At 38.5% G+C, this 14,833-nt stretch overlaps 1 protein-coding gene across 1 annotated transcript in view; it reads left to right on the top strand.

The window, feature by feature from the left end:
• Positions 1-14,833, top strand: part of LOC142109109 (putative N-acetylated-alpha-linked acidic dipeptidase) — a 79,239-nt gene that overhangs the window by 32,753 nt on the left and 31,653 nt on the right. The window contains exon 10 of the mRNA XM_075193154.1: positions 8,164-8,246. Coding sequence (XP_075049255.1) covers positions 8,164-8,246 — 83 coding nt within the window. The remainder of the gene's footprint in view (positions 1-8,163; positions 8,247-14,833) is intronic.

Raw genomic sequence — 14,833 nt, 5'->3', positions numbered from 1 at the left:
TGTCCCTGTCCTTTTTGTGTTTCTTTCTTATTGTTACATTATAGTTTAATGAGACTGGTGCACATCATAGCAAAACACATTCCAAACTAGTCATATGACATAAAAACGCTGTACCTGTTTCTGTAGTGCAAACAAAATCTGATGAGGGCAAAAAACAACAATTTTGAAGCACATTTAATGTAAATATAAGCCTGCAGTTGAGGTATTAATAATTCTTCTGAACTTCAGTATAATATGAAAGACTCAATCCAAGCAAATCTTATTTTAGATATGCTGAGAGGCAACAAATGTAGATTGGTCTTTGAAAAGACCAATAGTTTTTATTATGCTTTTTCAATACAATACAATAATGTCTCTCATCATAACAACAAGCATGAGTGCAGTATTTGTATATCTTTCTTAGAAACAAGCATACATGTTGCAAAATATAATTGTAGCATTAGTACAATTATTGCTATTAAAGTTACATGTTAAATACCATTATGCCTTGTTATCATAAATATAACTTTCATATAATATTAACAGTTTACCTTAAACTTTATTCAACTTATACAAGTTGTGGATGTAGTCTTAATAAACTTTAAATAAAGCCTTGGGTACCATCTTACATTATATTAATTATCAATGACCGTTCAGAAAACTTAGTACTGTCTAATTTAGATTTAGGCTCCAAAAGAATAACAGCGATTGTTGATCGGGGGGAGAGGAAGAGGATTTAAGAAAGAGGCAAAGATTTTTTTTTGTCCATTGGGATGCTGAAATTTGATTGAATTTTGCCTCTTTAGTATAAACTGTATATATTGTCTCTGGCCTCTCCAGAATCCACAAAAAATACATAATTTTACTCTATGTATAAAGTATTCATGATTTATGAAGAAGAGAAATCTAGTTTATTTTGAGGACAGGGAATAGAAGCTCTTTCTATAGTCCTCAAAGACTCCTGAGATCTCATTTGACACAACTCTCAGCCTTACTTGACACTTTGCAGATATTTTCTGTAGTGGGGATAAAAGGAGTTATATATTATAAGATAGCTCCTTGGGGAACGATTTGCCAAGGCGAAATACATATTTAAGTGTTATTTTCATGTTACAATACAAAGATATTTTTCCCTTACAGTTCATTTAAACTGGCATCAGTGACAAACATTGCTTGACAAATGCATTTTAATTTTGTGAACTAAATCAACTTTGAGGAGTAAATCTAATCACTAAATCCAAATAATAAAATAAAGTAAGATGCTACTATTACTAGCATGCATGCAAGAATATAGTGTTATTATATCTTTGTGTCATCTGCAAAAAGGCACTCTCAAATTAATACAATTTGCAATGTCACCAATAAAGAAATTAAAAAGCAGCGGTGCTGTATTGTACTTCAATACAGCACCTCCCCGGAAGCTTCTTTGACAAGCGCCGCGGCGGCTGTACAGTCTAGTGCCACTATGTTGGGGCACTGTTTAGCCCCCAATATTCGCGGAGGGGAGGGGTTTCTGGAGAACCATAAACCCCCCCTGTGTGCGCCCCTGCTGAGCAAAAGTAATAATTCAGATGATCTGCTATTACCTTGTCTCCCTCAACAAGACTCATATTCTCTGGTTTTAGTCTTATTATTCCTACTTTTGTTTTTCTCCTTTCATTTATATACCTAGAAAAAATGTGAACCCTTTACCTACTGACTGGGTCATTTTCTCTTCAGCTTGTGCCTTTGTACATCTGATTACCTTCTTAGCCACCTTCTGTCTAACAAGATACACCTCTGTCTTCATTATTCTGAGTCTGCCTATATTTTCTAAAAGCCATCTTTTTCTCTTTCACAGTACTTGCTACTTCTTTTGCAAACCACACTGGCTTCCTTTTCCTTGTGCTTTTACTAACCCCTTTCATACAAAGGTCTGTTGCTTTTAATATTGCACTGTTTTATTTTTTCCACATCTCCTACACTCCTTTCAAGTTCTTCCACTCTGCCAACGAATCACTGACATATTTTCCCATATATACAAAATCAGCCTTCCTAAAATCTAACAATTTTGTTTTCATGTGTTATGAGAAGGTCTCTGTCTTTATACTAAACTGTACTGCTTGATGATCACTGGATCCGGGGTTATCACCCACATTTGCATCAGATATTCTGTCACCATTGTAAGTATTAAGTCTAATATTGCGTCTTTGCGAGTGGGCTCCCTCACCATTTGCTTGAGGGATGCTCCCTGCAAGGAATTCAGAATGTCCCTACTTTTAGTGAAACTGGAAAAAGATCCCTCCCAGTTCACTTCCGGTAGATTAAAGTCTCCCATGATTATTACCTCTCCTTTTAATGCCATTTTAGTGATGTCCTGCAATAGGTTCCTGTCTAGTTCCTCTTCCTGACCTGGTGGTATATAGATTACCACAGAATGAAGATTAGCCTTGACCCCCATTTCTATGGTCACCCAAAGAACCTCAGTTTTTTCTTCAATACTTTGTATTAACACTCATGAACTCTTTTGCTATTTAAACTCAATAACTTTAACAGCCTCACTCTGTCGCCAGAAACTAAAAGGACACACATCTTACAATTATCTTTCCTACCTTTCTTCCTCACTGTTTCTATTAGCTGGTGATATATTACCTAATCCAGGTCCCCCTCACTTCTCCCACATGCATATATCTGAACACTACAGAAATCCAGCAAACCTCAAACGTGTCACCTGTCTCCTCTCTGTTCCAAAGTCCTTTAAATGTGCCCTTTGAAATGCACACTCTGTTTGGAACAAACTAACCTCCGTACACAATCTCTTCCTCTCAAACAACCTAAACCTCAGCCCTTTCACATGGTGGTCTCCATTTCACACACACCCCAAGACCAGGAGGCAGACAAGGAGGTGGGGTTGGACTATTTCTCTCCGAAATGTCCCATCACTCACGTTCACATCTTTTGAAGTACATACAATTAGGATTTTTAACCCGTTCTCTATGTGTTCTGCTGTCATCTATCGACCCCTGGACCACACCAACAATTTCGGGAACACTTCTCTGCATGGCTCCCTCATTTCTTATCCTCTGACATTCCCACCATCATCTTGGGTGATTTCGACATCCCTATTTCTAATCCACATTCCAATGCTGCTTCCAAACTGCTTTCTCTAACCTCCTCACTTGACCTCTCCCAGTGGATTGAATCCGCTACTCATCACGATGGCCACTGTCTTGATCTTGTTTTCTCTAGCCGATGCTCAGTTTCTGATTTCCTTAGCACTCCTTTCCCCCTCTCGGATCATAACCTTATTAGCTACTCGCTCACCCCCAGTTCTTTACATTCCCCAGTGTCAAACTCTTCCAAGCCTCCTCACAATCGCAGGAATATCAACTCTATTGCTCTTCAACAGTTTTCCACCTTCTCTCCTCAATTTCTACATTCTCCTCCCCTGATCGGGCAGTACCCCATTTTCTGCAAACCCTAGCAACTGTCCTTGATCAAGTGGCTCCAGGGACACTACATACTCTGCGTAGACTTCGTTGCCAACCATGGCACACTAAAGTAACACGAACTCTACAAAAACTTTCTCGTAAAGCAGAACATCACTGGCGTAAATTTTGTACCTCTAATGATTTCATCACATATTGTGATATCTACCACTCTTATAGAAATTCTATGGACACTGCAAAACAAACATACTTCCAATCTCTCATCTATGCTCAGGCTTCTAACCCCAAATCTCTTTGTCTGTATGTCTTACCGAGTATTGTTTTATTAATGTTTGTTCCCAATTGTAAAGCACTACGGAATTTGCTGGCGCTATATAAATGTTGGTGATGATAAAGTAGTATTTTTGCTATTTTTCACATACATTGCTACCCATTCTCTGTCCTTCCTAAATAAAGTATATCCCAGTATAACTATGTCCCAGTCATGATTTTCATTGCACCATAACTCCGTAATTGCCATAATATTCATATCATCCCTTGTCATTATCGCACTTAGTTCTGGGATTTTATTTCCTAAGCTCCTAACATTTGCACACATAGTTCTAAGTTTGTTTGGGCATCTCATATTCCTAGCTATGTTCATATCTCTGTCTCTGTTTATTTTGTTCTGAGCTGCATTGTCTTCTGTTGCTGTGGATTTGTTTCCTGTTCTATTAGCCTGCAGAAATAATAACTCTTGAGCGGGGGAGCAGATTGCTTTATTTCTATTTAGCTCCTTGTCCCCCTCTGATTGCTTCCAAAATGTTCACTTAGTACTCTGGTTCCCCTTGAAGATGGGTGCAGGCCGTCATTTTTGTATAAGCCCCTATCTTGCCAGATGACATGACTATGGTCTATTAATCCAAATCTCTCTTCATTACACCACTTCTTTAGCCACACATTGAAGTTCCTGGTGGAATGAGTTCTGTCTTCCTCCCTGTGTACTGGCAATACTGCTGAGAAAGCTACAGGGGTTGCCACTTGCTTTAGAGCAGTCCCTAATTTTCTAAATTCATCTTTTATAGCCATGGCTTCAGCATTAGCTGAAGGTCATTTGTCTCTAGGTAGTCAATGACATCCACCTCCCCATCTTTTCTTGCAGCCTTCACGATTTTTAACATACGCTCTTTATCCCTTGGAGCTGTGGCTCCAGGTAAGCACCTTACTTGTTTCTCTACTTCAGTAGATTTTCCCAGATGTATTCCTCTTATAATGGAATCCCCCAGACGACGTGTAGTCCTTTTTGTAGATTACATTTTCCTGTGCCTATAGCTAGTAGAAGTCGCCATATCCTCATGTTGTGTATTTCCTATATTATGTGTACATTTCAGCCTTGCAAGAGCAGCATATGTGTTTTGCAATGTCACAGTTTGTGGGATGTGTCTATGTCCCCTTTCAGAGGTCACATTAGACCACAGGGGCGCACGGAGGATTGGTGGGGGGGGTTCTCCCCTCCGACCGGAAAAAAACCAAAAAAAAAACCACGAGAGAGAGTTGCTGCGCATGCGCAGCAGCTCCGTTTCGCCAGCGCTGTCCTATACAGCAGCCGCGGCGCTGTCTAAGAAGCGTCTGCGGTGGTGCTGTATACAATACAGCACCGCCGCGGACGCTTCTTTGACAGCGCCGCGGGTGCTGTATAGGACAGTGGCCACTTAGTTAGCGCAGGGGGGGGTTTCTAGAGACTCAGAAACCCCCCCTGCGTGCGCCACTGGACCAAGAAGAATGTCTTCTGGGGGTTCTCTGAGGCAGTGGTGGCCTCAAGGATAGACATCCTACATATCTCAGCCTGCAGTTCAGCTATCTATTCCCGCAACAATGAAACATGTTTACAGATTGGACAATAGATGAGTTTTCAGAATGTCTCCCACAAAACAAAAGCATTACATCCACTGCACTGAACTAGACCAAATATTATATCAGATGTTAATGGAGGCGGCAATATTTGTGTACCTGTACTTTAGGATGCAAGCTACTACAATGGGCAGAAGAGTAGTCAACTGATACCAGGGAAATAGAGCCTGGAGGATAGTCAAAGGAAACCAAGAGAATATTCAGGAATGCTATTTAAGGAACAAGACCTCAAACACATCACCTGTGCTAAGGTGTGCGGAAACGTTGACTATGCAGATTTGAAAATTACTGGTCGCCTCCATCTGATGCGAGTAGAAAGTTTGCACATTAAAACTTTCCATCGCTAGTAGCTTATCAACTGTGGCAGTTTGTAAAACACTGTACTTCTGAAAAAGGGGCAGCACGGTGGCTTAGAATTAGACTGTAAGCTCCAATGGGGCAGGGACTCTCTGTACAGCCCTGCGGAATTAGTGGCGCTATATAAATAAATAGATGATGATGAAGATGTGGTCTAAATATGCATATCTTGACACCTGCAAGGTGTAGTAGACTCTTGGAAGTGATTTGACAGCACATAAGGACCCAGTGGCTGGTAGAGCAAGAATCCTGATATTCACTGAAAAGGAAGTTATCCTTTAAAGACTCTTGTTGTTGCCAGTGATCACCAAACAATCAGACCTGCAAGTATTTGGTTATGCACATGGAACTGGGAAGCAACACATGGGGGTAAATGTATCAAGCTGAGAGTTTTCCGGCGGGTTTGAAAAACCAATCAGATTCTAGCTATCATTTATTTAGTACATTCTACAAAATGACAGCTAGAATCTGATTGGTTGCTATAGGCAACATCTCCACTTTTTAAATCCGCTGGAAAACTCTCAGCTTGATACATTTACCCCCTGGACTTCTATCTACCAACACTTACATTTCCATCTGCTGCTCACATGTGATTAGTAAAGATCATGGATTAAAACAAATTATCAAATTTTCCACCAAATCAGCATGTGCATGGCTAACATTATGGTTAAACTATTGGATAAATAAAGCAGAGAAAAATATATTACTTAATTGTATTCAAAATTATTTGAAAATAGCATCTCTCGTAAATACATCTCAAATTACAACCTATTCCTTGGGATAAACCCTAGAGGAAACAGATGTACTGCTTTTGAATACATTTAAAGAAAAAATGCAAGTCTTCATCCAAGCTGAAATCAAGAAGGGAGATATTTGACACTTGTAAATCCTGGCACTGTTTGTATCCTGTTATCCTATTTTCTCTGCATTATCTAGTAGACATTGGAAATCAGCAGCTTTACAATAACACCAGGTGGTGGTCTGGCGCATCTTGGAACAACCAGTTAGAATGTACTATACAAACCGTTTGATGTCTGCTCATTTATCTACACAAATTGTAGATTGGAAAGCCAAATGTGTAGGAATATTGCATTCCTTAGAAAAATAAATATATAAACTCTGGAAATATAATGTAAGCTGTCGCATCTTACGAGCCTATGTGTAATATTGAATTGTATTCTGAATACAAACTATCCGCAGTTCAGATGTGGTTGTGGAGGTGAGAAATAATTCTTTAGATTTATGGTTGATCACAGTTTCGCAGTTTAGAACCCCAGTGTGGGATACTAAAGATCAACTAGGAAGCTTAACAAATGTCACCCAGAGGTCAAATTACCTATTTTATATCATATGCTCGTTTATACAGGTAAAAAAATGGCTTAGCGGGACATCATGGTTGTGGCTGCTGACAGGAGCTAGGCAATTTGGCTACACCTTTGTAAATGTATGCCAAGTGCACTCATGCACTTCACATATTGCGCCCGTATGCTAAGAAGAGATTTTTCTTTGCAGAACTAGATGGACTTCAAGGGGCGGAGAAAGAGCATTTAGAAGTTAGTGGAGGGCTGTAGAGCATTTTTTTCCATTGAAATGCAGAAAGTGCATTTATAAGCATGATTCTAACAATCTAATGAAAACATTTAGTAGTGCACATGTAAGAAAAATCTCAATGTCCCCTCTCTCAAGTGTTATTTAATACATAAATCTGTATTTTAGGAGAGGAAAAAAAAAGAAAATTTTAAATTATTGAGAGGGTGAATAAATTAGACAGTAGGCAGATGTTTGAAGTGATTTTTTTTACCCACTGCACAATGCACATTTCCATCTGGAGCTTCCAAAGAAGATTGCAGAGAGCACCTTTTTTACAGTGGACATTTCTCAAAAGTGGAATGGGAGCGTGCACCTATGTATGCAGTGGACAGGCACATAGACACATTATTCAATATACTACAGGCCTATTTTTATCGGTTTGTAAATTACCCCCACTGACTAATGAACTCTTTTGTCTTTCTCTGATAAGTTTGTTAGTGATATAAATGTTCATGACTAAACTATTGTATTTTAAATTACAAGAGCCACATTACACTTCTCTACTATATCAAATGGTCAAAGTAGAAATTTACAAGTGATGATATGAAAAATTTAACGGGAATGTAAGTGAATGGAATTTGATAGTTTTACAATGAAAGTAGTCTGAGAAGTGGCTGTATGGAATACCACCATATAAATCCCCACTTCAACCACTAAATATATCTGTATGTATTTACTTAGCCAACCTCACCCACTTTAACAATACACCATTACTTACCCTGAAAATGAGTTCCATGGTAAATAGTTAAATAAATTATTGCGGGATGAGATGCAAGAACCACTTCTTTTAACTTACTTGTTTATTCCTCACATTAATGTATATATTTTCATAACACATTGCTTTCTTCTGAAAAAAAATTGCCAACAATACTTAGGTCCCCTTTTTATATTGAATTGAATGTCTGCTCTGTTTTGGCAGGTTGGCGCCCAAGAAGATCCATTTTGTTCTGTAGTTGGGGAGCAGAGGAATATGGACTTATTGGATCTACAGAAGGAGTAGAAGTAAGTTACAGGAACTTTATTTAAAAATAAATTAGGTCTCTGTGGGAGGTTAATGAATAAAGTAATAATTAAAGCAGCCATGTATTACCTATTTAATCAAATGTAACATTTGGGAAGATATAAATCTTCTCTATATTGTTTCCTCTATAGATCCTTACACATCACCTACAGACAGTGCAGGCAGACATTATTTGTAAGAAAAAAGACTTTCAATTCTCATGAATATTTGTCCATGATGTACCTGGTGAATTAATAGGCTGCATTCTCATGAATATTCATATCCCACAAAATGTTTGCCAACCACCCCGCCCCTTAGTGTACGTGACAAGTGTACAATAAACAGTGACATAAATTGTGTGCATTGCATGCCCAAAATAAAAACAGCAAGTACCTACACCAATACAGAGAGGGGACGGAAGGGGTGATCTAACATAGGCCAAATACAGTAAAGGAGTGTTTGTAGAATACTGAACTGTAGCAGACCTGAACACAGATGCAGATACGACTTTTACAGCCTAGGAACCTAGTGCATATACACAATGATGATGATGATTGCCGGCACTAGTTAACTACTTTGCTTGGCTGATTGCGAATTAATCACTGAAGATGCTGGGTGCTTTCTTCATTGCTCATGCTTATATTATAGGATTTTATATACTTAATTAAAAGAAATGATTTTGCTACTTTCATGTGTACACGAGAAGGAAGATAATATCTGCTGTATTATATGAAGCTGTATAGCTAATGCGTTTTTCTCTATAAAACAAGTGTTTACAAAGTTTTATTGTGCTTATGATCTAGTTCATTTTATGCGTTTGTGGGTGTAAGTATGCCTGCCGTAACCTGGCGCATATGCTACAGATGTGGCAAGTGTACAAAGTAAACTATATTTTTGGTGGCTAGTGTACATTGTAAATCAGATGGTTAATAACATGATTTGGTAACTCACTGAATTATCACCACTGACACTCTCTACCTGATTGTATAGCAATGGACTCCGATTGCCTGTACAAGTCAGAAAAGGTCTTCTAATTGTTAATAATGGCTCCTCTTATTTTACTATTTGAGCCAGCTTAGAGATTTGTCTGCTGACATAAAGTATATGATACATACCACCATTCTGCTGGCATCCCGTTGTCCCAGGACTTCAGCACACAGTTGTAAACATTTAACAACATACTCCATGCTGACACACAAAGGAGATGGAGACAAGACCAGGAACAGCAACAAGATAGGCAGAAGGTAAAATACCATAACTTACTCTAAGGTCTGGATGGCGGGAGAAGGAGGTCCACAGAAGTCCAGACAGGACTGAGGCAGGTTCTGTGGATGTTTCCAGGAATGAGGTCAGAGCGTGGAACACGTCCACAATGCCAGAGACACTGAGACCGGACAGGGTAGGTCAATATCCACACAAAGGTTAAATCAGGCAGCAAAACGTCAGCAGTCAAAAGTATTTTCAGATGTCTATTAGATTGTAACAGGTGTCAGCAGATCTGAGTAAGAGGTTAATCCACACATTGTCACTTGACCTGAACATTGGTTTATTTAACACAGGATACAGGTTGTAGGTGTAATGAACAGTCTGTGATATAGCATGAATACACAAAAGAGGGAAGAACAGCATGGCCATGCAGCACCACAACACTCATACATAGTAAGGAACAGAATCTGCACATGCGCAGTAGGTATTCAGTTAGAGTCAGAGGGCACCACGTTTCTGGCACCCGATCACCGGAGACAGCATGTAGCACTCATCAGTCTCAATGCCGCCCTCGCTTATAGATGTCTCCGGTTATAAAACATTAGTGTTAACTTAATCATTAAACTTTCACATGGTTCAACTGTAACTGAAACATGGGGTAAATGCAACTGATAATGTCAGCAAAAACATCAGTATTCACAACATTCCAAACAATATTTTATACTAAATGTGATTAACACTTGCAATGTAAGCCCTTCCATAAGCATATCAGCTGCATTTTGCTCACTTGCAATGTAGCTTACACTAATTGACTTTCTCTCAACAAGTTCTCAAATTAAATGACCTGCCATGATGCTTGGTACTGGCTAACAAGTCAATAGCACCTTTGTTGTCACATTTGATGTTGATAGTCTCAACTCTACTTAAAAGATATGGTTCACACAAAGGATTAAATTTATCAAGCTGAGAGTTTCCGCCAGGTTTGAAAAGTGGAGATGTAGCCTACAGCAGCCAATCAGATAACTAGAATTTGATTGGTTGCTATAGGTAACATTTCTACTTTTCAAACCCGCAGGAAAGTCGCAGGTTAATAAATTTATCCCAAAGTCTCTTTAATCCATAGGGCTTTTTTAGCTGCTTCCGTCAAAACCATAAACTCTGCATTGGTACTAGAAAGTGCAACTGTAGGCTATTTCCTACTTACCCAACTGACTGCTGCACCTGCTAATCCAAACAGGTAACCAGTATATGAACGATCATCTTTGTCTGCTCCCCAATCTGCATCGCAGAAGATTTTGAAAACTTTAGTTTTAATGAACTTGTACCTTCCAGTTATCTCAGATTCTATTAACAGCTGTCCAATGCTGTTTCCCGGAGTTTATTGCAAATTGTCTCGCTACATACATTAAACTTCCACTTCTATTTTGATTGGAGATATCTTTCATCTCTTCTACTTTAGATTCACTTGTTGGTGACTTTTAGGTTTATTTTGTACTTTTATCAACAGGAGTATTCACTTGTTTAGCATCTGTCATCCCATACTTAAGATGTATAGCCTCAATGTAACTTTGTTGGTCTATGGTGATAGTCCCAGCATTCAGATTGTGTAAAATTCTCAAAGTCTTTCAATCTGAACTTTTCTCCCAACAGACTTTGTATACTGTCTATGGGATCTTTCTGACCTGCAAGCAACAAGTCATTCTCATATACAACAATGTTGAACAGCTTTCTATCTTTTATTTGTGGTATAGACAGTGTCAATCGACATAGTGTCCAGCTTGATGTACCAACATCAACCTCTTAGTTTCAAGCCATACAGAGATTTTCTTTAGTAAACACACCTTTCCTTTTAGAAAGAATTTCTCATTATAATGCTCTAGAGGCTCTATGTAGAGTTTTTTCAACTAATTCCCCATTCAAGACAAGAGAGTCAAAATCGAATTGGTAGAGCAACAAATCATGCAACATAGATATGTCAGTAATTAAACGAAGCATACTGTACATTGCCACAGGCGAGAATATTTCCCCATAATCAATTTCCGAACCTCTGAGTAAAACCCTTTGCAACAAGACGAGCTTTGTAACGGGCAATTGATCCATCTGTATTTAACTTTTTACAAAAAAAACTTTTTGTTTATAATTGTTTAATGGTGGCTTGGCCTATGGACCACAGTCCAGGTTTTTTTCTCATCTAAAGATGTCATCTCTTTATCTATGGCCTGTTTCCAATATTCCCATTCATCACTGAAATCTGAGAATGCAATGTTAACATATTCCTCAACATATCTCCTCGGAGGTTATGGAATTTAGACTGTAAGCTCCAATTGGGCAGGGACTGATGTGAGTGAGTTCTCTATACAGCGCTGCGGAATTAGTGGCGCTATTATAAATAAATGGTGATGATGATAATGGTGATGATGAGGTTTCCCTTTATCACTTCTCACAGAATGTTTTTGCTCCTGCTGGTTGTCAAGATTTAAAGTCTCTGATATACAGTAGATGTAGTGGAGGTTATGGGTATATAAACTATTGCTACCCCTTCTTGAACGCCACATTCTTTTTCTCCACTAGGTGATGCTTTTTCATGGAATATGACATTTCTGGAATTAATACGTTTTTCACTAACAATGTCCCAAAGCCTGTAACCTTTACTCTCAAGACAATATCCAAGCAAATACAGTCTTGTAATTTAAAGTACAATTTATGGCTCCTTTTTTTTTTTTTTTAGAGATGTATACATATGCTTTGCATTCAAACACCCTAAGATGACTGACATTAGGCTTTCTTCCAGACCACGCTTCAGTTGGTGTCTTGACCTTTACTGCAACAATGAGCACATAGTTTTTTTTAAATAAACTGCTGTTTGTACTGCTTCAGCCCAAAACCTATTTTCTAGGCCAGCATCAGTTATCATTGCCTGTGTTCTTTCAACTAGCGTACAATTTGCATGCTCACTTAAACCATTTTGTTTATGCGTGTGCGACGTAGTCAGCTGATGTTAGTCTTCATGATTGCTCAGAAGGTCAACAAGCTTCTTATTCAGGTAAACTCCTCCATTATCAGATCTCAAAATTTGTAGTTTATGACCTGTTTAAACCTCCACCAAAGTTTTGTATTACTTGATCTTGTGTATGACTTTATTTTTCGCTTTACGAAAATACATTTGAGTCATCCATGTATAGTCATCAATTAATGTCATAAAGTAACTATAATCACTATTTGATTCTATCTCCATGGGACCACATACATCCGTGTGCACCAATGATAATGGCGCACACATGTTAATAGCTTTTATCACTGGGAAGGGATGTCGTGTTTGTTTAGCTTCCCCTTATCAGTCTATTAGGATTATTTACAGCCATTCCTGTTACCATTCCATATAGAAGTTTCTCTACCTTTTCATACCTTTAGGGGGGTATTCAATTGTTAGCGAGATACCCGGAAAAACGAGCGCTGAAAATATATTAGCGTTAATACGGTAATATGCGCATAAATAATAAATACCGTTAATACGGTAGTTTACTCGCTGAATTTCATCTCGGGAGCTGCAAGATTAAATTTAGCGAGTAATTACCGTATTAACGCTAATATTTTTAGAGCGCTCGTTTTCCGGGGATCTCGCTAACAATTGAATACTCCCCTTAGGGGGGTATTCAATTGTTAGCGTTAACGGGGAAAAACGAGCGCTCAAAAAATCTTAGCGTTAATACGGTAATTACTCGCGGAATTTCAGCTCGCTGCTCCCTGAGCGGCGAGCTGAAATTCCGCGAGTAAACTACCGTATTAACGCTTTTCTCACGCAATATTACAGTATAAACAGTAATATTTTTTGAGCGCTCGTTTTTCCCCGTTAACGCTAACAATTGAATACCCCCCTTAATGTTCTAATATCTTGTGCCACAGTTCCACAGTGAAGACCTTTGTTATGGTCTTTAGCATACAATTTTTTCAGTGTGCAATGTACAGTGCAGACCTGGATTCAGATAGCTAGTGTACATTGCAGACCTCAAGTCTGGTGGCTTATATCATGACTTATTCATTAAATTACCACTGGTACTGTTGGCCTACTCATTACATTAGTTCTGAAAACTATAATCGATAACTCCACAGCTCTTGCCTGGTGCTTTCATTGGCTAATAGTATCTGTTTGGATAGTAAATGTCTACAGGCGCCCCAAAGTCAACTGCACAAGTGTCCATGCCATTACTGTTTGCGAATTAGACTAAAATAATTGATCATATTGAAAGCTTCTGGAGCCACAATATTTTACAACCTCCTCTGACTAGCTGTCTATTTACGGGCATCATTGAGAACCATCATTAGCAGGCAGTAAATAATCCCCAGACATTTGATCTAGAAATGAGCGGGTTGCTGGCATGTCCAGATAAAGGGTTGCTGGGAGCGTTCATCTACAGCTAATGGACATATCCCAACTACCAAGAATTTAACAGGGTGGTGGTAAAATATAAACAAAAAATAAGGGCTGGTGTCGTACTCCCCAAACAGCCAATTAATTTCCACTAAGATTGTGATTACACTGCCATCACAAGCTTCACAACATGTAAACAACAGCTGTTCTACAAGCACTTGACAGAGCTATAGTTTTAAAAAAAATACACATGTGAGGAAATATTATTTATCCTGAAATGTAGGAATTCTAACTTTAAATTCCACTTAATATTTGTAGGTTCCACTTTACCTATCTCCTGAAAAATCTTCACTGCTCACCAACAGACTATTATAATATATTCTCATATAAATAAAACATAAAGATTCATAACCCTTCTTTTCCATTTCTTTCTGTTAACTTTATTGGCTAGTTTCCTCCTGTTCTATTCACTCTCTTTCTTCTGCCTGCTCTCTATGTACTGTACTTTAAACTGAAGAGCAAATCCAAGTAAAGAATTTAAATTTGCACCTGGAAAAATCATGTTGCAATGCAAGTGAGGCAACTGCTTTCTGCTTGTGGCTCACAAATACCGGGCAGCTTTATTTTTACACTATGATTTACGGTTGGATAGGATACAACCCCCTCTCACCTATTACTAAACTAAAATTACCCCCTGCAGCACAACAAGGTTTTGCCAATGTGTAATATTACACCTTCTTGCTGGATTTATATATATTAAATCATCTTTCTAATTTTCTAGCCAAATTAATTAATATTTAAGGATAAATACAATTCATAACAAGTTATTCTATCTATGTTTCTCTATCGCGTGCACATTTGCATTCTTATACATTGACAATTACAGCAGACCTCCTTGATAAAATACAGTCGAAACGCGTTGGAGGTGGTAACATGGGTCCATGAGTACCTTATTTTAGAGAGGAGGAGTCCAACTGCAACAGTGTACAGGGAGTAACATCATAGCTGTTCATG

Source organism: Mixophyes fleayi, chromosome 12, assembly GCF_038048845.1.
Source record: "Mixophyes fleayi isolate aMixFle1 chromosome 12, aMixFle1.hap1, whole genome shotgun sequence".
NCBI classification, from domain to species: Eukaryota; Metazoa; Chordata; class Amphibia; order Anura; family Limnodynastidae; genus Mixophyes; species Mixophyes fleayi.
This window is presented reverse-complemented; position numbering and strand designations above follow the sequence as displayed.